The 27,836-nt window shown below is 43.5% G+C and overlaps 1 protein-coding gene across 3 annotated transcripts in view; it reads left to right on the forward strand.

Moving 5' to 3' along the window:
* The window catches only part of LOC138488704 (putative methyltransferase DDB_G0268948), a 504,586-nt gene that overhangs the window by 177,277 nt on the left and 299,473 nt on the right, over positions 1 to 27,836 (forward strand). For all 3 annotated transcript variants that reach the window (XM_069615945.1, XM_069615946.1, XM_069615944.1), the window contains one exon: positions 3,328 to 3,491. In XM_069615945.1, coding sequence (XP_069472046.1) covers positions 3,328 to 3,491 — 164 coding nt within the window. The remainder of the gene's footprint in view (positions 1 to 3,327; positions 3,492 to 27,836) is intronic.

A 27,836-nucleotide genomic window follows, 5' to 3' on the forward strand; every position in this document is an offset into this window, starting at 1 on the left:
AGTCCACAGATTCCAATTAGTTTGTAGGAAGCGCTAATCCAAGATGAAACGCTGAGGCGTTGAAGCGCATAGTAGCAGAGCAAGGTGCAGACGTGCAGTCAGTACTCTGCGGGTACTCGTCTGGGTGCGCGCGCCCAGGGTCCAAATTTGTAGAATGGACGTCAGAAGGGGGCGTGGCTATGGTCAGTAGGAGTTCCAAAAAGTCCACAGAGTCCAATTAGTTTGTAGGAAGCGCTGATCCAAGATGAAACGCTGAGGCGTTGAAGCGCGTAGTAGCAGAGGAAGGTGCAGACGTGCAGTGGGTACTCGGCTGGGTTACAATTCAATTTCATACCAGGTGAGACCTGTTCTAGTCTGTGCAAGAGACAGCAATGCTAGGATCTCTGTGTCGGGCAATTCAATGTGTGCTAGAACAGGAACTGACAATGGTGTGTCAAACAAATTTATTCCCTCTTTACTCTCTTGTTCAGTGATGTATACACAATCATGGTCGTCCTCATTCCCATATTTTGCTCTGGGGGAAGTAGTAACTGAGCTGTGTTCAATAGGTTTCATCTTGAGATCCTAATGTGTGCTGTGAACAGAGTAAGTTCATAATTCGAGCTGATGTGACATGTGTCTCTAACTTAAACTTTAAGTGAGTGAGGCACCATGGTTAAGTAGTGACCCAAAACCATGCCTTCACTTTCTTTGCATGATGCAACTGCTGTAGCTATTGCTCTAAGACATTCAGGTATCACATAACCAACATGACCCAGTGTGAAGGAAAAATATCCCCATGGACTATTCTTCCCACCATGTTCCTGGATTAGCACTGCTAAAGCACATCCATCTTTTTACATATACAAACACGACAAACCTTTGACATAATTAAAAATCCCCAAGACTGGAGCGCAACACAAAACTGTTTTCAGTGTGACAAAAGTGTTCTGACAGTGAGCATCCCATGGCAATGGTGAAGCAACATGTACTTTCTCTGGAGCAAAGCACCTACCCTCCTTCAACGAGAGGTACCCTACATAGGCGACCTCATGTTGGCCTCTCTCAAAGACATTTTTTTACCTATATTTGCAAGATCCTTCAGTAAACTAATAGTGCCCTTCTGGCATACTTCACAAGAGTCTGCTGCAACTAGTAACAATGTGCAATATTTTGGCAAATGTAATGTATCTACCTGTTCCTTAAGAGCCCTGCTGTAAATGCTAGTACTCTTAGTGTATCCTTGTGGTATTCTAGTAAAGGTCAATGCATCAATCACAGAAAAGTATGCTCCTTGAGCAGAAATCATGGTCAATTTGTCCTTTAAATAAATTGCCAAATGGTAGGGCAAAACATTGTCACCCTTTCTGAAAACTGTCAAAATGGTGCTGTTACAATTGCTGTCAGATTTCTCCTCACCAAATCAGAAGGCAATGCTAAATACTGTGTGGAAACATTTTTCTACAAGGACACTGTTAAGTATTCACCAGCAGTGCTGCAATGAATTATTGTGTACAATTCTTTCAACATATACAATCCCAATATCTTCTCTCCATAATTGGATATTAGCAAGAAGTGGCATTTATCTATAAAGGGACCAACGGTAATGGGTACTGGCTGTGACACAGGGCATATTTCCGGTGTACATGCAAACCCTTGTGAAACATTCTGTTGCCCTGACAGGGCAATATCTGGAACCAATGAGCTGTCAATGGAGCATTTTTGTTACCCGGTATCTATCACAAATGAGTCTGCACTAAGTAACTGCTTTTCCTGGGTGAACCCTATCTCCTCATTCTTTTGAACTGACTGGTGTACTGACTTTGGGACCACATCCTAATTGTCCAACATACTCCTCAATCTCCCCTGTATTGCTCTTAGTTCACTAAGGTACAGAGTCATTATTATTTCATTTTCTTGTTTTTTCTCATCATGACAATCTTCACAACATGGGTGAATTTTTCTAGCATCGGGCATCTTTAAAAAATGTTTCTCTAGCCTGACAAAATATATGCATACATTTTTTAAACAAACAAATAACTTGGAGCAAGCTCACCTAATATCAAAGAGAGTCAACGCTATCTCCCATCAAACTCGATTTCTGTGCTCAGTGATCTTCATTCAAAAGATGCAAAACAGCATCACGGCTACAACGCAGTTCACAACCCTCACTGGAGATGATCGTGGATCAGAAATAGCAACTGCAAGGAACTTCGTTCTACTTGGCAGGGATTCCTCTGGTCCAAACACCATCCTCGATCATCCTTTGGAAGGGTCCCTATTCGGGTGCCATTTGTAAGTTCATAATATTACACTATGGAAACAAAATAAGATCACAACAGTCACAGAAATGGATATTGAAACAGAAAAAAAGTTATTGTGCATGGCAGCAGGGGAAGTCACTTGCTCACTAACAAGCCAAACCCCCAGCACTCAGCATTAGCAATCAGAGCTCCAGCAAATGAGCAATCAGCGCCCTCTAGCAATGAGAGCTTCAGCAATACCAGCCCTCGCAGCACACCCTAGTACTGAGAGCTCCCTCTCTCCCTCCCTCCTCTCTACTAAACATAAATCCACTGTTATACATAGTGGCATTTGACGTACATTACATGCGTAGAAGCATTCCATGGAAAACAGCATTTTGCCTATGTGCATACATTTCATAATAGCATGAACAGTGCTGTACATTCTAAGAAAGCAAAGCATATCTTGCAAACATTCCTTCTCTCGCACAAGACAGAAGGACTCTGCAGAATCTAAAGCATTTATCATGCTACCTCTTCAGTCAAGGCAGTTTCTCTGTGCTAAAGGATAGCTGACAGTCTGTCAACAGTCACAATGTTATAATAACATATCTTTGCTGTGTTCAGCTGCATTCACCATTTTCGCATGAACACATTTCCTTTCCTACTCAGCAAAACCTGATTCATAATGGACAAAAACAGACCATAGTTAGCACTTCGAAAGACAGAATGTGTGCTTAACAAAATAACAAGTATATCTACATTATATCTTTCTACATGGCTCTCAGCAAATGTTGATCCATGATAGCTCAGAACGACCTATATTGCTAAACAGAGTTTACATTATTGCAATAATGGATTAGCTCATGCTAACTATAAAAATATGCAGATTGACAAAGGGGCAGGTAGTGGGTGGGAATGACCCTGGGGATTAGCATGGCCCTGGGCAGTCAATGGGTGGGTAAATAAATAACCAAATAACACCCACAAGCTGTGTGACCCTCCTCACATGCTCTCTTGCTCCTACCTGTACTCCAATGCAATAGTTTTAGCTGATTGGGTAAGCTTGATAATAAGTTTGCTCTGTATGCTTTTTTTTCTTCAGAAAGGGAAACCATTTCAGCTGGCTGTGGACGTCGGCTGCGGCACAGGACAGAGCACGCGCAGCTTGGCAGCCTTTGATTTCCAGAAGGTGATTGGGGTAGACATTAGTGATGCTCAGATCCAAGAAGCCTGCAGTGTCGGTTCCAGCCCCAAAGTCTCCTACATGTAAGCTAATTACAACTTTTACAAATAGTTCCTAGCAAGTCCTGGTGGGTTAAGGATAAACTTTGCAATATAGTCCATATTTAAACATTCTGTTTTTAATAGTCTGTGGCATTCGTAGATTAATTACAAAGCAATAATTGGCTGAGCATAAAAGTTTGTCATTTTATGCAGCAGGTACCGAGTAGTGCAAGGGGTACTTCGGCCTTGTCATACTTGTGAGTGGAACCATATCCTAAACTTTTGAGTCAGTGTGTCGCAAATTTTCACCAGATTCACTTGATGGCCCAAACTGCCAATCAAAATCATTTGCAAGTGTGTGCGTTTATATAAATGCCCCATCTCACTTCTTGGGCCTGATTTCTGGAATTTGTAGTGCGGTGCAAAGTGACTTTAGACTGGTGCAAAGTGACCTTGCACTGTCAACAAGCACCTTGATTCGCAAAAGTACTCTTTGCACCGCACTAGATGGGCCTAATTCACGGTCAAAGAGTACTTTTGCAGTGCAAAGTGACTTTTCACTGCAAAAATACACTTTGCACCACTCTGCGAATCAGAGTGTTTGCTTGAAGTGCAAAGTCACTTTGCACTGTGCTAAAAATTCCATGAATCAGGCTCTTTTGGTTCTCTCTGGGTTATTTTAGGGGGGCACAGGGCTGATCCACACCGACCGATAGGTACCAGGGGAGCTTGTGTTTAATCATTTCATACTATTTTTTGTGTCTTTTAGAAATCGAATTCCCTGTGTGACACATTATATTTTTATTGTGCATGTTATATGAATTCCCTTAAGGTCATACTCCTCCTGCGTAAAATCCTTTGTGAAATGATTTGTTACACCCATTGTGATTTTCATGAACACTTTTTCTCGCATTTCTCCCTCCATCCAAAAATCAAAAGAAACCTTTGTGGAAACCTTTGTGTTTTTTAAAATTAATTCCCTTACCCTTCCTCCTTCACCAAAACAAATGGAAATAAATAAACCCTGGTGAAACCCTTATTAAAATGCTCTGAGGCTATAGTTTGCATTGTTTAATCCTTTATGTTTCCCTTCAATCTATACTCAAAAAGGATATATAAAAAGAAAACCTTTGGGAATTTGTTCATAGAAACCTTCTTCAACCCCATTGTTCACTACACCACCCCCACAAAAAATGTGTATTACATTTCCCATTAGTCCCGTCTCAAACCCCATAGTTTATTCGGGCCTGTTCACCTCTTCCCTGCTGTGGTTTCTGTGAGGTTTTCATTAGAAATAGATTTTTAAAAGTCCATTCTAGATCTCTTTTGGGATAGTTTGCATTCGGACAAAGAGAAGAAGTTGGAGGTGGGGGAAGATGTGGTTGGAGAGTATTTACAGTCCACTAAGATTAAGGCTGACACCTTTTTTGTTCATCAATGGCTGACTGTCCGTACTTTGGTAGATTCAAGGGACTTTTACAGCACTCAGGTACCCCCTAGACTATAAACCTTCAAACAACCTTGAAACCTGAGTGGGCTGAAACAGAGAAGGTATAGTAGTCTAGCTTCTAATATTTATTCAAATATTTAATCATTTAATACACATAAAATAAAATATATATAGTGAACATGTGCTTGATGTGTCTGCAGGACAGCAGTGTCAGCTACTGATACGGTGATAAAAAACAAATCAATCATAAAAACAATTCACACTAAAAACAATGCTAAAAAGGCACAGTGCTGTAATCTACTTCAGTTGTGTATTTATGTTACTTCAACCTTAGCTTTTCTAATATCATGTGTTCTCAAGTAAAGGTGTTATACATGGGTATAATTAAGATGTGGTCTGGCTATGGATGCCAACAATAATGGACATTTTTACCATTGATTTGTTTGTTATCACTGTATGAATAGCTGACACCGCTGTCCTGTAGACACGGCAGGACATGTTCGATATATATATATATATTTTTTTTTTTTTCTTTTTTGATTTGTATTAAATGATACAATAATTGAAAAAAGCTCCAATATTAGAAGCTAGTCTACAATACTTTCTCTGCTTCAGTCCACTCAGGTATCAATGGGTGATAACTGGTTTCCCCTACCTTAACTTCACACCTATTAGCATTAACACTCTCCGAATGCTATTTTGGATTTAGCATTATGAAGTCCAAAGCCTTTTCTTATACATGTATATATTTATTCATGGTGTTTGCACATAGTCAAAGTCACAAAAAAAATTACTTCATGCCATAATTCATTCATATCAATGTTAACAATACGTTTACAAACATATAAAAACATTACATATAAAAAGCTTTTTGTGTCTTGGGGTTAGTATACGATGTGATTCAATTATTCATAGCACATCTGCCTTTTAAAGACAATTTTAGTTTTTTCTATTGAATTTGAGTAAAACACTTGTAGAAGAAAAACGGTGTCCATGTATTATGCACCAGGCTCCAAAGAGGAACAGAGAGACAGCTTGAAATTCTAGTTGTCTTGGTGTCTATACATGTTTCAGCCCTTTTATCTGAATACGTTTGTTCCAACGTTTCTGGCAGGAATTGGATGGGCTTTCTTCAGGACAGTGTTTCCTGTATATGCGATGAAAATCAATAAAACCCTTGCTGTTTTCAGAAAAAACACACTACAATAAAAAAATATCAAAACTCTGTAAGACTGTGGAAGGCATTGAAATGGACATCACAGTACAGTTGTGTGATGTTTCTCTTTAGACTAATATCTAGTATCCTTATTCTTGATAGGCATAAATATGGGCTCGATGGGTAACTTCAATTCTACTGTCCGGACCTCAGTGGAGTTCACCTATATGGGAGGACAGGTGTTCTCATTTTAATACGTTAAGACCTTCATTCTGTTCTCAGGTACTTATTAGAACGAGGCTACAGAGATAAAGCTTAAATCACTAATCTCAATAGTGCGGCACTTTCTTATTTGATTGCTCGCTGTACCTTCTTTAGGAGAAGGTTATGAAATTCGCACAACATTATCGTGCTCCTGTAAACATAAGAAAAGGAGTTGTTTTTTGTGTATATGGAGGTGCAGACACAACCTTATTTGTGTGACATGCACATGCTCATTCATATATGTTGTCAAATTCATACACATGTAGCGTCATTATGGTCTATGTGTTAGACGCTTTTTGAAAAATATGCAAGATCTCATTGTTTAATTAAGAAATATCAATCACGCCAGCATTCTGGGCATTTATTCAAGGGTGGGAAGGATTCCTAACCTAGCTTGAGTGTGCAGAGGTTCGCCATCATTCAGAGTTTTCACTGCATCATACGACTTTTGAATGCCGGGAGTTAATCTATTGCAGGAACTAGTATGTTTTGCTAGTCTCGTGCACCATGTACTGCGATTCTAATATGCTTTACGGCGCCATGTTGGAAAGTTCCCGATGGTCAAGTCTTACATTCCGCATGTATCATAACATACTCAATGATGGAAACAAGCACTCATTATTGTTCTATGTGTCAGCTGATTTATGTTTGGTGGCATTATCATATGATGGTGCGGGCATAGCACTGTTTCACTGATACTATCGCTACATATGGTTATATGTATCATAAATACCGCCAGGCAAGCCCAAAAAAAGGAAGAAGACCACTGGGGTCCTTATTTTCTCGAGAGGAAAATTGAAAAAAAAATGTATATTAGGAAGTAATTTCCTAAGAGTCGATTTCTGACCATTACTGGTGCTATAATATTGGTTATGGAAGGGCTGTATGCACAAGTGCACCCGTCATTGTTTTTTAATTGGTGTGCTGAAGGGCAGCCAATACATACAATGGGAGTTGTAATTTCCCTCTGTAGTTTCAGTTTACCATTCTACGGTAAAATTACGGATCCCTGAAATAAATACCGGAATGGTGCAAAATGAATGTAGTGATTTTCCACTGATAGTTTCTACTTTTCATTTTCTCGGGAAAGATTGCAAAATGGTACTCATCCATTATAACATCCCTCTGATATATTTTGACATCAAGAGTGGATATCTCTGCTTCTTTACTGGCGATTGAACAAGATGTGAAAAAGTACACTTCCAACTTCTAGTTTGGATGTTGCCAATATAAGTGTGGCGCGATTTTCTTGGACCTTTAACGCGCAAATAGTCCCCACTCAATGTTGGTATTTAGGCCTTTTTTATCAGAATCTAGTTTGAATATCCATTTTTGTTCAGTTATTCTCAATATAAGGTCTCTGTCTCCTCCTCTTATCAGTGCCTCAATTGTTGGTACTACAACCCAGGACATTTCTGATGGTTTATGGTTAAGTCTCACAAAATGGGAGACCAAAGGTGTATCCTCTATTTTGTTCTTTAGCCACAACCTGTGTTCACAGATCCTTTGTCTGACCTGATGTTTTGTATTTCCCACATAAATGAGGTTAAAAGGGGCTTTTGATAATGTAAACTGCCCATTGGGTCTTGCAATTTGTAAAAGATTTGAGTTGCCAATTTAGACCATATAGGTCACTAGTTTTTGTTTCTTTTGTAAGAAAGAAAAGTAGATGGAGCATCTCCCGCATCTGAAGTGACCTGCTACAGGAGGATGGTGCCACAGTTTGTTTTGATATTATACTGTTCTTTTTTGATCTTCATACCTTTGCACCGATGAGTCCTTTAAGTTTCGTTGATGTTTGAAGGCGAATCTGGGTTTTGCCGGTCGGAAATCGGTAGTTAGCATTGACTGCCAATTTTTGAAGATGAGTCTTCGGAAACCATTGCTAATTGCGCTTAAAGTGGTTACACAATTGATTTGATCTAGTTTGGTGTTAGCTTGTGGAGTGAGGCACTGTTGACGTGGTGTGTGTCGTGCTTGCTTATATGCTGATTGTTCTACTTTGGTAGGCTAACCACATTCTTTAAGACGTTCTTGCAAATCTTTGCTGTGTCTTTCAAATTCTGAAGAGTAACTGCAATTTCTGCATTCTCTTAAGAATTGGCCCACCGTTAGATTATTTCTCAAACTCAGAGGGAGAAAACTGTCTTTGGGAATGCTGTATTTGCATGGGTGCATGCTGTGACTGCCCTTGTGGCGGACTCAATGGTGCTTGCTGTGGTTGCAAAGCCTGTTGTATTATCAGCGCTTGTTCTTGATACACTGATCTTGGGCAAACCCATCCCTATTTTGTGTGCCATAGCCAGGCGGATAAGCGGTCACCCCTCTTGAGAACTGCCTATTCTGTACATATCCTTGGCTCCCACATGTTCGTGCTATATGCCCTGTCATTTCACATGTCCAGCATACAGGAGGGAGCCTTCTAATGTGTCCTCCCTGCATGCCTTGATTATCGTTCTGTAAAGGCTGAAACCCACCTTGGTTATTCTGGAAGTTCCCTTGATTGTTCTGAAAACCACCTCTTCTGCTGAAGTTTTCTCTACCTCGTGGTATAAATCCATTCCCTCCTGGTTATGAACCTGCGACATACCTACTACTTGCTGCAATCCCTGCCGTTCTCCACTAGTTAACATTGCCCCTTCTATAGCACACTTCGATAGCTTCTTCTGTACCAACTTGCCTCTTCAAGCTTCCTACCTTCTTCTTTCTTTTGGCTTTTCTCTTGTAACAAACGACAATGATGCACTATCATGAACTGTATTTCTGGCCAAGGTTTTGCCTCCATACCCATCAATTTCTTGAGATGTCTCTGCACCTTGTTTGGCAGCCCTTGACATAATATATGATAGAAGACAGGTATAGATTTCCCCCACGGCTCGCGCGTTTCCAAGCTGCATTGCTCCTGGAAATTCTGAATATAAATGAATGGATCCTCCCCTTAATCCATGTTATGTGCCATTATAGCTCCCATGTCCAATGGGCCTCATTACAACCTTGGTGCTAAGTGCACCAACTTTACCATCATGGTGTAAACTCTGTTTACACCATGGTGGATGGCGGATTTACCACCCCATTCCAAGGTGAGTGGGGTGGTAAATCCCCATTTCCCATTTTCCCTTCCCCATTCCCATTTTTGCCCCATAGGGCATAATGGGAGTGGGGAAGGCGCTAATTACGCCGCCGTAAATTACGGCGGTGTAATTAGCACCATGGCAGGTTAGCGCCATGGATTTTAACGCCTGCTAAAAGCAGGCGTTAAAATCAGAATCAGGCGTTAAGGGTTAACGGTGGCGTTAACCCTTAACGCCTGAGTTGTAATGAGGCCCTTCTGAATACTGTACTCGAAGAGCTTTCCAGACTGCGGCTCGACAATTATTAAATGGTGCTCCGTCGTGAGCAGGGTTCTGAGCAGTGACACCTGCGCATCCTGCTCTTGACCAAATGTCATCAGCTCTCTCCCCAAGTTTAGCTGCTAGAAGACACTTAATGTCCCCTATTGCTAAAGTATTTCCTCCTGTCATTTTCTCTAATTCAAAGATCCATTTTCCGGCTCCCGACATCAAAGTCAGGAGTTTACACCTTAAATTATCCTTATCCATCTGGGGCCAAGGAATATACTGTGGTCTGAACCCTCCTTTTTCTAACAATGGGAATTGTGAGATCCCAAATTCGCAGTCATCCCCCATTGTCTGTCTGTCGAGAGCAGGGACAATGGTTCTGCACCGTAATGACCCTAATCTACTTACATAAGGTGGCGAGTCCCCCCTCACATTATGGGACCGTCCTTTAGGTCAATCTAGCTGCACCAGAGCTTCTGACGCTCAATATTTAGGTAGGTCTAGATCTGACCATCTTACTTCTCTGTCTATCGGAGAACACCCTTCAGAACCATATACATTAGTATATGGTCCCCACAGAAGGTTTCTCTATCTTCGTCTGACATATCCTGTCCCCAACACATGTGGCTTCCCTCTTTCTCATCTCTATTCAGAGTCAGCCTATCCATAGACAAAGCTCTATGCTCGAGGCTAAACAAACTTCCCTCTTTACCTTGTGATTGTGTATTTTCAAATCAATTGTTTCTTTTCCTTATTTTTTTATTCACTTTTGGTCCTCATGTCATGATGAACCTTAGCAATTTTCTCCCTAATGCTTCTTATATCAAAATCATCTTCCAGATTTGCTCTAGGCAGACCTGGTATTGGTTCATGTGTTGGAAGGAATTCTTCTATGTCCTCCCATGCTAGTACTGGATTAGGTTCCATTAACTCTTTCTCTGTGCGATCAATGTTGCGTGCCCTTTGTCTTCTCTTAAGTTCTATTTCCTCGTCAAACTATCTCCGTTTCCTTGCTTCCTCTCTTACCCTTTCCTCTTCTTGTCTTTTCACCTCTCTTCTCTCGTTTGCCCTATGCACTTCTTCATCTTTGCATCTTTGGATTCTTTGATCCCTTCATTTCTGTTCTTCCTCTTCCTCTCTTTTCCTTTCTAGCCTATCTCGTTCTTTGACTGCTCTTTGTCTATTATCATACTTTGTTTGCTCCTCTGCTCGTTGTTTTTTCAGTTGCTCATCTTGCTGCAGTAGCTCCTGTCTCTGTCTACTCTTTCTTTTAGCCTTGTCCTCTTTCAATCATTTCTCTCTCTCTTCATCTTTTCTATCTTGCTCGTCCTGATCTTCCTTTTGTCTTACTTCCTTGATGCTCTTTACATCAGGTTTGAGGAATATCTGACCGCCCATCCATTTGTTCTGTATGAGCACTACCTCGTCAGCTTTGTCTTTCTCTCCTTTCCATCTTTTTATTTCTCTCTCCATGTCTAGAGACATGCCTGGTCGGTCACTTCTTTCCTTGTCCTGTGGGACTTTAGGAATCACATCTCTTTCTGGAGTCTTTTCAGGACTCTTGTTGCTGCTACATGCAGGTGACTTATGCGTTGGGTTAATATACTCGAGCTCTCTCAAAGGATATAATCCTTCGTCTTTTAAACTATCACCATTTACCTCAGGCGTGGTATGGGGAGCAGAAGGCTCTTCACCCCCCTCTTAACAATGATTAAGCATCCAGTCCTCAGCAGGTGGGTCTTCCCTTTTCTTCTGGTACATTTCCCAGAGCTCTAAGCTCGCTAACCTCTTTTCTAACATTTTGCCCCTTTGGACAGCAATCCCCCTTGTGGCCATGGCATGAACATCTTATCTGCCGTACCCTTAACCCATTCTGCACTGTATTGTTTAAGCTTGGGTGCGTGTTTTAGCAGCTGTTTGCACAAGCGTAGAAGCAGAGTAATATCCTCCATCATGACTTAGGGCCTCGTTACACGGTAGGCGGTAAGGGTTTACCGGTACCAGTATTTTACCGGTACCGGTAAATCCTTAACGCCTTACTACGAGGTCCCTTTGCAGGTTGGGGATTTTAACGCCTGCTTTTTGCAGGCGTTAAAAACCAACCCGCAAAGGGACCCAGGTAGCTAATTACGGTACCGCATTTTGCCCTATGGGGCAAAAATGGGAATGGGGAAGGGCAATGGTGGAAGGGGGAATTACCGCCCCGCCAACCTTGGAATGGGGCGGTAATTCCCCTTTCCACCAAGGCGGTACCGGTAAATTACCGGCATGAACCATGGCGCTAATAGCACCATGGTTTACCGCCTACCGTGTAATGAGGCCCTTAGTCACAATTGGCTATCACTACTTATCGTTATTTCACACTAATAAATACTTTCCAGAAAAATAATACAATATGAGCGTGCACCTATTGTCGCAGCTCCAAGCCTCTATATCACATTTTACTTCAATCTATCTATTCACTAAACACTATCAGTTAACTAATTAATAAATAATCAAATTTCAAATCTCATTGTTTCCACCATAGTCTATTTATTTTCTTGTTTCGCAATATTTAATTTCTTTGTCACATATACCATATACAATATTCAGACAAACAGACAATACTCGACAGGCTGGCCGGCCAACATATACTTTAGTCTACTCTGCTCGTGACTATATCTGCCACTAAAAATGACTCTGATGCTGTATGAGCTGTCCTCTTTAACGATGCCTTGTTCGTTGGTAACCTTTATCCGTCCACTTGGGACTGTAGGACGAGCTCCTTGTAAACGTCCTTGACGTAGGTCTCCGGGCTTACTATATAGATTGCTCCTCATCTATGTACCTTAAACTGTGATGCTCATTGTCTCACACTATGACGCTCTTCATCTTACACTATGACGTGCCTCGTCTTTAAATAAATAATAAAATACCCCAAGCAACCCTCTGCTACTCTATCCCCATTATCACTTTTCCCCACTCAGTGCTTATTCAATTTGCCAACTCACTCAGCCTGCTCACCATTCGCGTTTTCGACTTCCGACCCTCAGGATCGTCTCCTCAAACCAGCTGCTTCAGCCTTCAGTGCGCTCAGCTTCCTGTAGATGTCGGGAAGGGATTTCGCTTGAAAGCTGGGGACCCGTCCCACCTGTACTTGCAAGGTTTTTAAACTACTGGCCGCTATCTACAGGCAGTCTCACGTTCTTCCAGTTAAATGCGGAAGACGTCTAATATTTCCGGGACCCCAAAGTTTACTAGGTCGATGGATTTTTAACCATCAGCTTTGCTACCATGTCAACTGGGGTGTCTGACCCAGCCCTTTAAGATGAGGCAGCAATACTTAGAGACAGATGGGGATGCAGAATATTACTCAAACATCACTAATCAAACTGACTCAGGAAGTTGGCAAAGCGCGACTGTTTTAATATCAATTATCTAAAACAGGGAGTTACAACGAACATCAACGCATGCGCTCGATCTTCACACTCAATGCAACACATAAAAAAAGCAGGTTATATACTAAAAACTTGTCATCATTGACGTCAATCTACGTTGCAAACTACAAAAACCTACTTGGGACGGTGGTAGGCTTACAGGGAACATCGAGCTATATGTTCCATACTTGTCAGGCAAGGTGATTGGGTGTCGAACATCAGGTGGGAAAACTAAGCCCTCCTCTAGTGCTGGTTTCTATGAACATCATCAAATACACAATGTCCCATTGGTTATACAAACTATTACGTGTCCCTCTATAATTAGTTGGCACCCTTGTACCCCTCTGTAATATTCCACCAATGCAAGCAGCACGCAGGCTGGCACACAGGTGTTGGTGGGCTGGTCATAACCATAGCTTCCCACCAACTTGCCTTTGCATCCATCATCACTCTTGCAGTCAACTAGTCAATTAAGGCTTTACTCAGCCTTGGAAATGTTCTCTGCTGGAGAATACGAGGGAGTATAGCATACCCTGTCTTCTTGGTTTCAATCATAGTATCTATTTTCACATGACTGTAGACCATGTTTTTCAGTCTTACTGCCTTTAAAATACTCTTATTTGATGAACCTCTGACATCTTCAACGTTCTCCCCCCACACTTAAGACAGGAGTTCTGTTCTTTCACATGTTCTGTAATTGTTCGTACGCACATCCAGGCCCGAGGTGGCCTTGACTTCTTGGTGTTGATCCAACCAAGCCTTTCTTTGATTAACCCCCAAAGGTTACGTTTTCTCGATTTCTAATTGCGACACACTGAAAAAGTATTTCTGCTCACGGGATCCAGCTCTGCTAAAGTGCGTTGTGGAATCATCTATAGTCCTTACATTTCCTATGTATATACGTTGGCGCATCGCCGTAATCTATTCACTACATAGCTAGCCTTTAAGAATACTTTGGCTACCTGCGTTACTGTATTTGTACAATTATAAAATGACTTGATATCTTCTTCATCTCAAGCCCGAAATGTTGCTCATCTTTAACACCTCCTCTTTAGAGCTTATAGAATATTTATGTTCTCTCGTCTCTGCATCTCTTCTGGGTGTGTCAGCTCTGCTTTTCATGACATCACCAGTCTTCCTTTTAGCTCACTTTTCACACTTCCTCTGGGATTTCCTTCAAATGGCCATCATATTGCCGTGTATGCATGTATGGCTTTCTCAATGGGAATCTTACTTTCAGGATTCTCTTTGGTATAGGTATTCTTACTGGTAATGCATGTCTCACATTCTGGCTCCCAACATATAGGCCGCATGGGGGAGGAATTTTGGGTGGAGGTACTTAGCTCCACCTCTACAGATACCTGGCAAGATTTAGAGAACAGGGGTTTAAAAACCAGGACCTTGGTTTTATTCAGATTAAGCATGAGGCCGAGCTCCTTGCATTTTGCCGTGAAGATGTTAAAGGCTGATTTTAGCACAGATGGAGTACTGGCGAGAATCGCTGCATAGTCGGCCAAGAATAGAGTAGGCCATTTCCTTGATCCAATTTTCGGGTCATCTAAGGCACCCACCTCTAATGCATCCACAATTTCCTGAATATATAACAGGAAAAGAATAGGGGCCAGGACACATCACTGATGGACCGACCCCCTTCATCACATCAAATGGATCAGTTTGTTCCCCCTCCAAGACCATAGCGCACTGGGCTTGGGTTTGCATATGGAGCAATTTAATTGCATCAACCAGCTCTTTTGGAACTTCGCGCCTCTTCAAAATCGACCATAACAATGCTTTTGCTACAGTATTGAAGGTCGTTTTGAGATCCAAAAATATAACATAGTTTCATGTTACATTTTTTTTTTGTATTACTCAAAAACCCGCCTGAACATTACTGATGATCCCCTTATCATCCACCCATCTTTGCAGTTTTACCAACAATGCTTTGCCAAAGGTTTCCAAACACAATCCAATAGGGATATCGGGCGGTAATTATCAGGCTGGTCTTTAGCCCCTTTTTTCGTAGATGGGCACTATTGTGGCCTAACTCCAGGTACAGGGAACTTCCTTAGCAAAGATGTCGGCTTTAAATACTCTGGACAAGGTCGGGATCCAAATAGTCGGTTCATCCCGGAAGAAGTCTAGTGGAATGAAGTCAGGCCCAGCGGCTTTGCACTGTTTTTGCAATCCCACAGCTTCCTCCATCTCCTTTTGTGATCAGTGGCGGCTTGTGAGTTTGAAAGCTGGTGGGGCGTACAATTCCCTGGGTGAATTTTTGAACGAGCGTATGCAGCCCTCAAGGAAAAATGGCCTACAAAATGTGCAATTTACTGTCCAAGAAACCCACCGAAATATGAAAAAAGCATTAGGTTTTACATACTAATGGTGGTACATTATTCTTACGTGTGCAAGTGTGATGGTGTATTTTACAGCAGCTTGTATTGAGAATAGCTGTAACTATGGTGTATGCATAAATAAATTCATTATATAGTCAGTAATGATGGAAACATATATGTTTGTCATGCTGTTACTGGCGTTCACATGCGTTCATCCCCTTAACAAGGAGGTATTTTAGGCATTTTCTGAAAGTTAAGTCCAAGTGGCAAGCTGGCAGTATACCTCACATCCTGTCGAATCCTCCGTGTCCAGAACGGATACAAGGACAGTCAGAGCTTTGTCCAGCGTCATTGCATCGGTGTGTGACACAACGCCCCAGAACACTGCTCCCCAGAAGCGGCGCACCCCAGGGTCTGCTCTTGTGTGGATGTGTTTTGTGCAGTTTGTGTACTACAAGGTCTCCATCCTTCGTGGACTGAAGTTTGACAGATACACAACTGGTTGCGCCCAGCCAGTCTCTCCCTGATCTCCCCAAGTCTTAACATGAAAGATTCACCATCCTCCACAACTTTAGAGTTTTTGTGAAAATTGTGTAGTTCTGCAATGTGGATTTCTGCATCCGCATTTGCTGCAAAACAGATAAATTACCAGGTTCAATGACGGGTAAATGGCCTTTTGCTTGGACTAGCTATTGTGAAATCAAATTCCAGCTCTGTCATTGGATGCTGAGTGACCTTAGACAGTTTCGAAATCTCACTCTCTCTCTCTATGTCTCTTGCGCTTTCTCTCTCACTCTGTCTCACTCTTTCTTTCTCTGTCACCCTCTCTCTGTCTCATTCCCACTCTGTCTCTCTCTCTTCCTGTGTCTCTTTCTCTCTCACATACACTCCCCGTCTCTCTCACTATCTGAGTCTCTCACTTTTTCTCACACTCTCACACACTTTCTTTCCCTCACTCTCTCTCTCTCTCTGTCCCTCTCTCTCTCTCTGTCCCTCTCACACAAACACTATTTTTCTCTACCTTTCTTTCGCTCTGTCTCTCTCGGCCTCTCTTGCTCTTTATCTCTCTATCTGTCTCTCTCACTCACACCCTTACTCTCTTTCGCTGTCTCTCTCTCTCTCATACACACACATACACACACACACACTCTCTCTCTTTCTCTCTCTTTTTCCCATCAGCCTCAATGTACTCATAAGTAATTTGAGCACTGGGTGAATTGCCTTATGTGGCATAGGTTTCAATCCGACGGATTCGGGTGTGCGCGCCATTTAAGAGTATGGATTTTACAACCCGTGACATACAAATGCATGTGCACACGTGTTTCCTCAGCATCTTAAATGTGCGGCATTGATGTTAATCGATTTTAATGACACTGGCCCTGCGTAGAGCGGACGTGGTGCACATTGCGATGGTAATCATTTCAGCGACAGCCGAAATATGAGAGGTTGAGCACACTTTTGATTGAAAACTGTAACCTACCGGTTAAACGCAGATCTGCATTGCAGGCACTCAGCTCGCTGAGCTAGCTGCCATTTTCCAGCTAGCTTTTTAAAACATAAAAGACACCCGGGAGAGCTCCAAAGCAAAGAATCTCATTTAGTACCACGGTCCAACGAGGGGTAGGTACAAACAGTTGCACATGACAAGGATCGACAGTAACAAATACCACTATTACGTAAGTCACTGCTACCAGAAGTGGAAAGAGAGGAGGAACCCTGGAGGGCACTATGGTGCCAGTAGAGACTGGAGGAAAGCAGTGCGAGGGAGAGAGAAGTGAGAAAGCGAGAACGCTAAACCCAACACCGCAAACAAATTCACACATTGCATTTTGTGGGGAACGATACAACACGTTTCTAAAACAATTCTATTCAGACAACTTTTAAATGCCCTGAAAGGTGCCCAGCGTCTGCACAACATTGAAAAAGATGAGAGCTCATATAGGCTTCATCAAGACCTGTGGCATGCAGACCTCTGCAGCATTTACATGAACCCACCGAGCTGCCATGGTTATAACTGAGAAGTCACCCAGAGAGCAAGCATTGAAAGGGCTTACAGGGACCGCCACCCATAGCCATTGCCACTCCTAATCAATTATTGCGTGTCTTACATGGAGGACACCACTCACTCACAAGGTGCACAAAAAAAGGCTAAAATGAAAGTGGGCACCTCCCATCCTAGTTTAACGAATTGGACATGCCTGCGTCTGCCACCGTTTCCACCCCTTGTGATAAGCACTCGTCAAGGGCTGGCACGAGAAGAATGTCTTCTCTTGCGCCGAATTGGAAAACATTCTCTTGACTTTTCTTAACTCAAAGCGGACACTTCCGCACAAATTCGAACACGGTGCCGTACGGCCAGCACGCAGACACGATTTCAGTTTACTTTTTTTTTCTACCAAAGTTTATATGACTAATTCGGATGTGCGCGAAGCACGCATGATTAAATAAATAAAATGAGAAAGGGCAATGCCCCGTAAAATAACAATAACGCCATCCAGTTACCTGCCTTAGCCGCGGGGGGAGCCTGCGCCTAAGGAACCATGAGAGCCAGGTAGCGGGCTGGGCCTTGAGCCTCCCACAAGGCCCCAAGTTGCACCAATGCTACACGTACACGGCCCAACAGTCAGCAGTGCACTGAAAGACGTGTAGGCCCTACACGTCTTTCAGTGCTGACTGTTGGGCCGTGTTACACGGTCGGCCCCAACAGTCACTCAGGGCGGCCGGGAGGGGGGTGCTACTACTTACCACCAGCAAGCCGCAATGTCCGTCTCTGCTGGGCTGGCGGCAGTCTTGTCGATGGGACCACCGTCAGCTCACGGAAAGAATCGAAAACAAAAGACTCTGAAGGGTGAACTGGGCGCAGCCAGGCGCACGCACCGACCGTTCCTGCGCCATCACCTGCAGATACAGTAATGTCATTGGCTATTTGCCAGCCAATGACATTACTGTATCTAAGCAGCAGGGAGGGAATCTTCTTTGGTGCGCTGTTTGCACACATATTATACTGGCGGGGCCACCACCCAAGCGCCCCGCCAGCCTCCTAATTAAATTGCTTACGTAGAGTGCGTGGAACTACGAGCTCCACGCACTCTAATATAGTGAAATTCAGAGTAAAATGGGACGCGCCCCGCTGTGGCGGCCGGGCCGTAGTAGTTTTATAATTGGACACAATTTGCCACAGCGCCCCCGTGCTGTTGGCAAATGCAAAGAAGAAAGAACTTCTTCTGAATGATCTTTATGTTGCTTCTGCTTTCTGGGCAAAGTGAGTGGGGGGGCAGTGCCCTGCCGCCCTATGATAGCAGCCGCCACTGTTTGTGATATAACCAAGACTGCTTCTGTAGGATTTAGACCTGGGTCCTCCAGTCTAAGCTGGACGGCCTGCCTTTCCGGGGCTGCATAAAGGTTGAGAAAGTGACTCCTCCAGCTCGCACCCGAAATGCAACATTGGAGGGACTGGTCTCAATCTAGCTTTCTTGGGGTAACCAGCTTCCAGAACCGCACCATGTCCCTCTCTTCCATAGCCTCATGCAAGGCGGCCCAAGAGGCTTTAGCATGGGCTCTTTTTGTTGCAGAGAAAAGTGCTTTGTGATTTGTCCGCAGATCTTTTAGAGTCCCTTTGTCTAGATGTTGCGCAGATCTAATATGCAAGGATAGATCCTTTTTTGATTCAGCACACTCAGCGTTGTACCATAGATTTTTTGTCTCTGCCCATCGTTTAGTCTTCGCATTTGCCGAAGTCACAAAGGGTGCTCGATTTTTGCCCAAGGTCTCGAATTCTGCGATTATGGTATTTGCTAATGCGCTTGTATTGCAAATATTGTCCGTATTATCCGCTATTGCCACATAAGCCTCTGGCTTTACACCCCTCTGTTAGGAAAGATTTCCATTTATGGGTAATTTTCCCTCCAGTTGTGAACTCCCCAACTTTTTTCTGTTGTCGCACCATCCTAGCCTCACTTTTGCCAGAGGAGCCAGCCTTCTGCTGTACTCCGCTGGGCATTTGGTCATTTTGTTATGGGGAAACTGACATGCCCTTAACACTGTCAGTACTGGGAGACTTTGTTTCCCTTAGTCTTTCACTTTGTTGCTTTTTCTTAGCAACATTTTATAAGTGGACAGTGTACCTTCCAGTACAGTGCGCTGGGGTTTCTTTGTTATTTTTAAGGCCCTAGACACCCTCAAAGGATTTTTGATGAATGTACAAGTATATCTGGATCAAACAGCATAGGGGCACCGGTCTGGTGGACGTTGGCTTGGCGAAGTGGTGGTCGAAGGGGCACAGGCAGGTTAGTGGAGATAGGTGGGTTCTTAGGCTGGAGCCTGCTCCAGTCTCACACAGTGCAGTGAGCTCAAATTTCCCTTGGTGATATTAACTGTTGTAACAATGAATGGCTGCACTTCCGTGAGAACCGGACTTGCATGGAGCTGGCAGGAGGCGAGGGTAGCCTGTGCTGTTCGTACGAGGTGCTGGGCAGGGTAGAGACAGGTTTCTAGAGATCATTTTCGGGGCTAGTGAAAGATGGCATCTGGTGTGTCACAAGATGGAGTCTCTGAGCTTCAATAAGGCTTGGTTACGTGTTTTCCTTTTGTTAGTAATTATAGGGTGATTAATACAGACTACGCGTAGGATAGAGGGGATATGTCGCCCCCATCTGGCATAAGCGAGATCCATCCATGCAGGAATGGTAAGAGGGGTGGAAAAGACCACCTCTCCCAACATTCCCCCGTCATTACTCCTAAAGTGACGAATACCCTCCCCCAGTACATCTACGTTCCTCTGCCCTTCTTACTGCTTCATACCAGGCAGGAGTACCTTTTATTGGCATCCAGGCTCGGCACGCATTTCTTAAACTTTCCCTATGCCTTGCGTATTCTTCAGGAGTGCATGTCATGGAAATACAATCCCTGTCCCCATCTAGATCGATCCACACCTCCTTATAGTTTTCTAGATCTTGGGGTTGTTTGATGGTTGTGTGATAGTCATTATTTATTACATCCCCTATGTTGTATATGGCCACCATGCCATATTTAGGTTCATCACTTTCACCAGTTTGTACTTGGGCTTCCCTGGTATCATGAGGCATCTTCCCATTACTATTTTGGTTGCCTATAGTCACCATCATAATCACACTAACTGACATACACAGAAGAAAGACAATGATGGGGACTAGTAGCTTAATTGCAGTCCCAAGCCATGATGGTACCCAGTCGAACGCCATGCTGAACCAGTCACTGGGCTGGACACCACCTTCTTTTTTCATTCTTACTTCAAGTTTATGTACTGCAGCAAGTACGTGTGAAAGCGTCCCGTTATCAGCATCTGAAGAAGGTATTAAAATGCAACATGCACTTCCGATTTTTCGGCAAACACCGCCCTCCATGGCTGTGAGGAGGTCAAGCACGTACCTATTTTCCAATGTCATTAGTCTGAGTGCTCTTAGTTCTACCATGATGACATTGAACTGCTCCTCAGTGTTGCTGGCCAGTTGGATCAGCTCCCAACGTATTATCTGGAGCCACTTGGCGTTTGCTCATGCTTTGATGCTGGGAATCAATGATACAAAAAATGTCTCTGCTGAGTTGAAAAGTTTGTACTCATCCGGGATCTGTGCCAAGAGGTGAGAAGAGTCTTTAGAGAGGTAGTTGGATGCTCTCCTTTTGCACGACACTTGATTTTGCAGCTTGTCTTCCGATAGTAGATCATAGATGGGAGGCTTTTCAGTCGTGGGTTTGGGTGCCAGTTGCCGTTGGTTAGGCACCCCTTCCCCTTGATGTGCTTCTCCGGAGTCACCAGCAGTGCTGAGTGCAGCGTTGCCAGAACGCAGTAGCCCCTCCATGAAGACGGGAGGTGCAAGTATGCCTGTTTGCCACACACCCAGTAAGGGTCCATCAAAGCAGCAGTTCCTTTTCATGTGTCAGGGATGCAAAGGGTTCTGTTGCAGCGTGTGTTTGAACCCATGGATACTCTCCCTTCCCCATGGAAGCAGAGTTCCTAGTTTTCTTCATGCTGGATCTTGATTGGTTTTGAAGGCTCTGACCCATGTCAGCTTTGTGATGTGTTGGTATCATACCTGGGCACACACGTCTTCCATCCATTGCAGCCTTTCGTCCGATAGGCCACATAGCGCTTTTACCTTACACATTACTGTTGCAAATTTCCATTTATTGTCTGAAAACATTGTTCCTTTTATTGCTAAGAACAGCTCCTTAAACAAAGTCTTACCTTCAGGTTTCTTTTTGCATACCTTCTCATCAGGAGGAAGCAGTTGTAGTTTTACTGTGTGTGCCTGGAAGATGCTCCTGATTCTACATAGTGCGAGATGAACAAGACATTGGGCTTCTACTAGGGGGGAATTCAAGTGGCACCAAAACCTTCGGCGTCCCTGACACACATAACAGCTACCGTTTGGGGCCTGTCTCCTCATAGCGCTCATGTCAGAGTACCGCTTGTTAGACTAGTCCAAATGGCGAAAGTCCTCTACCTTGTCCAACGCCAATCCATGATATGCTTCGTATTTGTTTTGCTGTATTTGTCTCTTTCTTCTCTTTGTTAATTTATCTCTACCATCAGCAAACGACCTTCTGTACTGTTGGTTATTAACACTTAAGGGTCTGCGTGTACTCACATTATTTAGACGATAAATAGGAAAAATGCCTGTATCCAAGTTTACATTAGTGTCACTACTGAGCTGCCATTATTGGGGGCTTAGGAGAGCATTTGGCATGACAGTGGGAACCAAAGTATACACAATTTAAACATTTGAGGTAGGTTCTTTGGCTGTCTGTGTGCCACTTTGAAGCAATGTGAACATTGCTCGAGTAGGCAAATCATCATTTGTACATAGATTACTTTTTCACTGTCATTAATTGCTACTAGCCCAGGTTGCAGTGTTGTCTTTGTGTAATCTTTGTATATGGTAGTGAGGTTTGACCATGTGATATGCTTCCATATCAGTTTTACACCATCCTATATTAGTTTTCCCCCTTCTTGCATTAGTCCCCCCTCTTCTTTTATGTCACAAACAATAAAAGATATACTCCAATACTCCAATACATTCCCAAACATAGCAGAATTATTGAAAATACTATGGCTGTGAAATAAAGTCCACAGTCGTATGAATATGCCCTACTGGCGCTGTTGTTATTCATACTGCTATCTGCCTGAGCTCTAGTAGTAGCCAGTGGCCTTGTCTCCGCCATTGTGGCACCTACAATTTGGGATAAAATGGGTTAAACATACTTTGTTTATTAAGAGATGAGAGGAGGAACAGATGCAACATCATAGAAACAAAGTATATATATATATATATATATATATATATATATATATATATATATATATATATATATATCGAGAGAGAGAGACATTGGGGGTCATTCCGACCCTGGGGGTAGAGGGTTAACAGGCCGGTAGAGGAGCTGGCCCCGTTAAACCCTACCGCCTCATTACGAGTTCTCCTCGTGTGACCCGTTAAGGATGCCTGGTTTTACCAGGTGTCCTTAGTGGGTCCCGCGAGCAGACCAGCATGCTAATAACGGGCCTGTCATTAATGGGCCCGTTGTTAGCATGCTCCCCATTCCCATTGAGCCCTATGGGGGCTGAATGGGAATGGGGATGGGTTCCTGGAATGGGGAAATACCGGGCCCTCTAAGGTTGGAATGGTCCGGTATTTCCCCATTCCAGTACCCGGAATGGGGTAGCCACGCCGCAAATAGTGGCATGGCTACCTCCAATGTTGTAATGACCCCCATTATCTTTTACATTATTATATATATATATATTTCTTTTGAGTACTGCTTCTTTTGTGCTTATATTTGCTTAGTATCGTGCCTTCTCTCCAATACCGCTTCATGTTCATTTTCTTGTGCTGTTTCTACAGTTACACTGTCATGAGCCTGTCTGACGTCTGACAGGTGGATCCAATGTTTCAGGCCCTTCACCTTCACTGCTAAAGGTGTACAATGTACTACTGCATAAGGGCCATGAAATCTTGGAGAATGCCACCTCCATACAAAGCTGCAAACGTAAACCAGTTCCCCAGGCATGGTTTATGGTCTTTCCATCGAATTGTTTGCAACCACTACAAAAATTAACCCTTTACCCCCCTAAAACATGCATTTGATGCATATTTTTTCATTGCAAATCCCCCGATATGCATTCGATGGAAAGGTATTTGATGCAAAGTCCAGATACCCCAGGCATTACAGGTTTTGCAGGGCCATGTACTGAGGCAGTCGATGAATCCGTTGCACTCTCTCTGGTGAATGGTGGGGCTGTTTAGCAATTGTTCAACTGCACTTATGAGCTGCGTGAGGTACTCTTTGAATTCCTCACCTAACACTGGTGCAGTTCTATGTGCATCGGACATTCTTCTTACTGGGGAAAATGGCGTTTGCATACATCTACCAGCTAATATTTCATGAGGGGACAAGTGGTGTTCCTTACTAGGTTGTGGGTGCTGCTGGAATAAGGACAGTGGAAGGCAATAGAGCCAGTTCTTTTTGAGGGTATGGCACAGTTTGGACAATCTAATTTTGAGGAGGCCGTTTATTTTCTCGACCACTCCTTTCGATTGTGGGTGGTAAATTGAGCACATTTTATTTTGTATTCCCAATAATGTTGTGACTTCCTTGAAGTGGTCATTCACAAAATGTGTCCCATTGTCGGAGCACATGACATTGCATATGCCCCACTGTGGGAACACTTCTCCTAGTAGAAATGTTGCTGCATACTTCGTGTCTGGGTGGGCGCAGGGCCCTGCCTCCACCCAGAGCAAAAAGGGGTAGACGACCACTATCAAGTATCTGGTGCAATTGCACCTCTCTCCCATGTCTGCATAATCAATGTGCAGTTCACGGAAAGGTGCAATGGGGCGGGGCAGTGTTCCTCGCAGTGTCCTGAGAGTCATTCCTGAATTAAATGTTTGGCATGTGACACATTCAATAGTAAATTTAGTAAGGTATTCTCGGAGGTTTGGGATCAAACAATCCTCCTGGATGTCTTCAGCTATGTGCTGTTTTGAGGTGTGGGCAGGAAAGTGTAATTGTTGGAATGCTATTTGCAACAACTCTACAGGCATCACTACCTTTCCTGTCTTGTCCTGTCTCCATACGAGATCTGTGGGTGACTGGGTGCATCCCCGTTTTGTCCAGAGTTCTTGTTCTAGTAACAGTGCTTTCTTTTGGAGCTCTACTATTTGTGCTATTGGAAGTGCATAGTAAACCTCTTCTTTAGGCTCTTCTACTCTACCTTTTAGCACACCTTCTGTGGCTAGATGTTTTTGGAAGTGCGTTGCTTCTTTTGCAGTAGCATCTGCCGCCGCTTACCCTAGTGAGATTTCATCACTATGGTTCGAATAGGACTTGGCATTTTACGAGTGCTACTACTGATGGTTCTGCAAGTGCTTTGATCAATTCATTCAATAATTCAGCATGTTGTACTGGGGACCCATCTGCCCTTCTGAATCCCCTTCGTCTCCATCTAGATAATCCAGCATGTACTGTGGTGATTACATATGCTGAATCGGAATATATTATTACCGCACACCCTTTTGCTGCATGGAGGACTTCAATTAGCTCTACCATTTGTGCAGCTTGGGCTGAATAGTGTATGGGTAAATGTTTCTGTATCAGAATTTAATATTCTCCTTCCTCCAACCTTACGACAACCGTACCAACATGTTTTTCACTGGTTTCTGGGGAAACGGATGCTGACCCGTCTACAAAGTACACTTTCCCTTCACTCAATGCATTTTAATTTGCTTTGGGTATGTCGTCTCCTTCTCCCTCATAAGTGGCTCAACCATGGTTCTGCATGTCCTCTACCGTAGCCTCCACATACAAAAAAGAAATCATACTCGCTAAACAAGAATCATATAACCAGCGAATATCACAAGCCAATTCTAGCACTAAAGAATTGTTCACTATTATCAAAGAATTGGAAACGCCCGTCTCAATCCCAGACACTTGTGTGAAAGACAAACAATGGTGCACTGGTGTCCAAAATGCCCTATCCAAAAAAGTAGCAAGCTTACAAATCAAAATCAACAACAAGAAAGAATCCCTAACCAACCATACCAGCTCCACGAACATTCCCCCACCGCCCACACCCCTGAACCCCACACCCAACCCACGCACCTGATTCAGCTTTTCCAAAGTCTCCACGTTAGAAGTGGAAAAAATCATCCTCGGCCTCAAACCGTCAAATTGCCAGGGCGACCCTTGTCCTTCACAAATCATTAAGGATGCGGCAAGATACCTCTCACCATTCATTACCAAACTCATTAACGCCTCCTTCTCTTCAGGTTTCATCCCTAACAATCTTAAAGAGTCTTGGGTTCTCCCTTTACTCAAAAAACACTCCCTAGACCCTCCTTTACCCACTAACTATAGACCCATTACCACCGTCCCCTTCCTGCTCAAAATATTTGATAAGACATCCTATCTACAAATACAAAAATACCTCGAACTAAACCATCTTCTGGGAATCCGGAAATCAGGCTTTAGACCCCAACATGGGACAGAAACTGCCCTCATCGATTTTAAGGCTCAAATTGATACCCTGAGAGATAATGGAAAAACTGCCTTACTGCTTCTTCTTGACCTTTCTGCAGCATTTGACTTAGTAGATCATAAAATCCTATGCAACCACCTGGACTCACCAGCCCATTTCTCTCAAGAAGCCATCAGATGGATTGAGTCGTTCCTGAGTAACAGATCCATGCGTGTCTTCTCCACCTCAGCATCCGCTGACCCCATACCCATCACCTGTGGGGTCCCCCAGGGATCTTGTGTCTCTCCCACACTGTACAACGTGTTCACTAAGCCCCTGTTTGATGATCTGGACGGTCTGGGTATCACCTACACTAATTATGACGATGATACCCAGATCCTCATCCCGTTGACGCGAGATTACAACCTGGATTTGGCCTTGGTAAACAGGGTGTACCTCATCATCCAGGCATGGATGGCCTCCCACAGTCTATGCCTGAATGATGACAAGACTGAACTCATCATCCTCGGATCCACCCCAAATTTAAACAAACTGGATCACAATTACACATCATAGACGGCAACTCTTATCAAGGTAGCCAAGGAAGTGAAAACCCTAGGAATCTACCTAGACTCCTCCCTCTCCTTCCACAAACAGGTCAGCTCTATGGCTTCCTCTACAGCCTACACTTGTAAGCTAATAAGAGCACCCAAACCCTTCCTATCCACTCAGAGCTGCATCACCTTAGCCAGAGCCCTTGTACTATCAAAAGTGGACTATTGTAACGCCCTCTATGTAGGAGCCAATAAATATGTTATCAATAAAATCCAGACTCTGCAAAACAATGCTCTTAGAGCAGCGCTTTGTATACCCAAGAGAGAACACATTTCCAACGTTAGGAGAAACCACAATTGGCTCACTACCACTGACAAAATCATGCTCAAAGTAGCCTCCTTAACACATAAATGCCTCAATAACGCAGCCCCCCGATATTTAGCCGACAGAATAAAATGACACACTCCTGACAGACCCACCAGAACTCATAATGCAAATTTGCACACAGTTCCCAGGTTCAAACGAACCAAAATGGGCGGCAACAGCTTCCAGGTGAAAGCAGCCCAACATTGGAATTCCTTGCCACCCTCCTGAAGGACACCTCAAACCTACCCTCACTTTAGACGTAACTACATTCAATGGATAAAGAACAATGACCGATAAATCACCATGCCTTTGTAAATTATGTAAATATGTATACTTGTAAAACTGTTCTTCACTACATTTACTGCAACTGCCTTAACCCATGTACTTTCTGTAAATTACTGTACAGCACTGTAACCAAGCGGAGAATAATCTTGCTGCTCCTGCGCCTTTATACCCTCGGGTCTGGTGCCCATTATAAATGAATAAACAAACAAACAAACCGTGCATGGCTCTGTGAGGAATGTGGCTGGATTTACTGTTTTGCAGCGTATCAGAGGATGTTTGGGCTTGAGATGAGAATTTCATAGGCTATGGCCCTTTGTGTGTTGTGAGTGTTGATTTGGACGCAGTATGGCAAACAAGGTGTGTTCCACAAACAATGGGACGGAGCACCCCATCACAATTGTGGAGCTTTTTTCAATGGCGAAGGCAGCAGCTGCAAGAGCTTGTTCGCAAGTGAGATGGCTCTGCATTACGGAGTCAAGAGTACCATCGTAGTAGGCTAGTGGCTTGTGGCCCATGGATTTTTTGTGTCAGTACTGCAGTCATTAATGTTCCATTTGAATGTGAGAACATGAAAAATTCCTGTTCATAATCAGGTGTGGCAAGGACGGGGGCCCTGCATATCAGTTCCGTTAGTGCTGTGAAAGCAGTGTGCATTTCAGGTGTCCATGTTATTGCTATGTTCTCTTTGTGTGCTTCTTTTAATCCTTGTAACAGGGGTCGGTGTAGGCGGCA

The sequence above is a fragment of the Ambystoma mexicanum genome, chromosome 9 (genome assembly GCF_040938575.1).
Source record: "Ambystoma mexicanum isolate Mex_15411 chromosome 9, UKY_AmexF1_1, whole genome shotgun sequence".
Lineage (NCBI taxonomy): Eukaryota > Metazoa > Chordata > Amphibia > Caudata > Ambystomatidae > Ambystoma > Ambystoma mexicanum.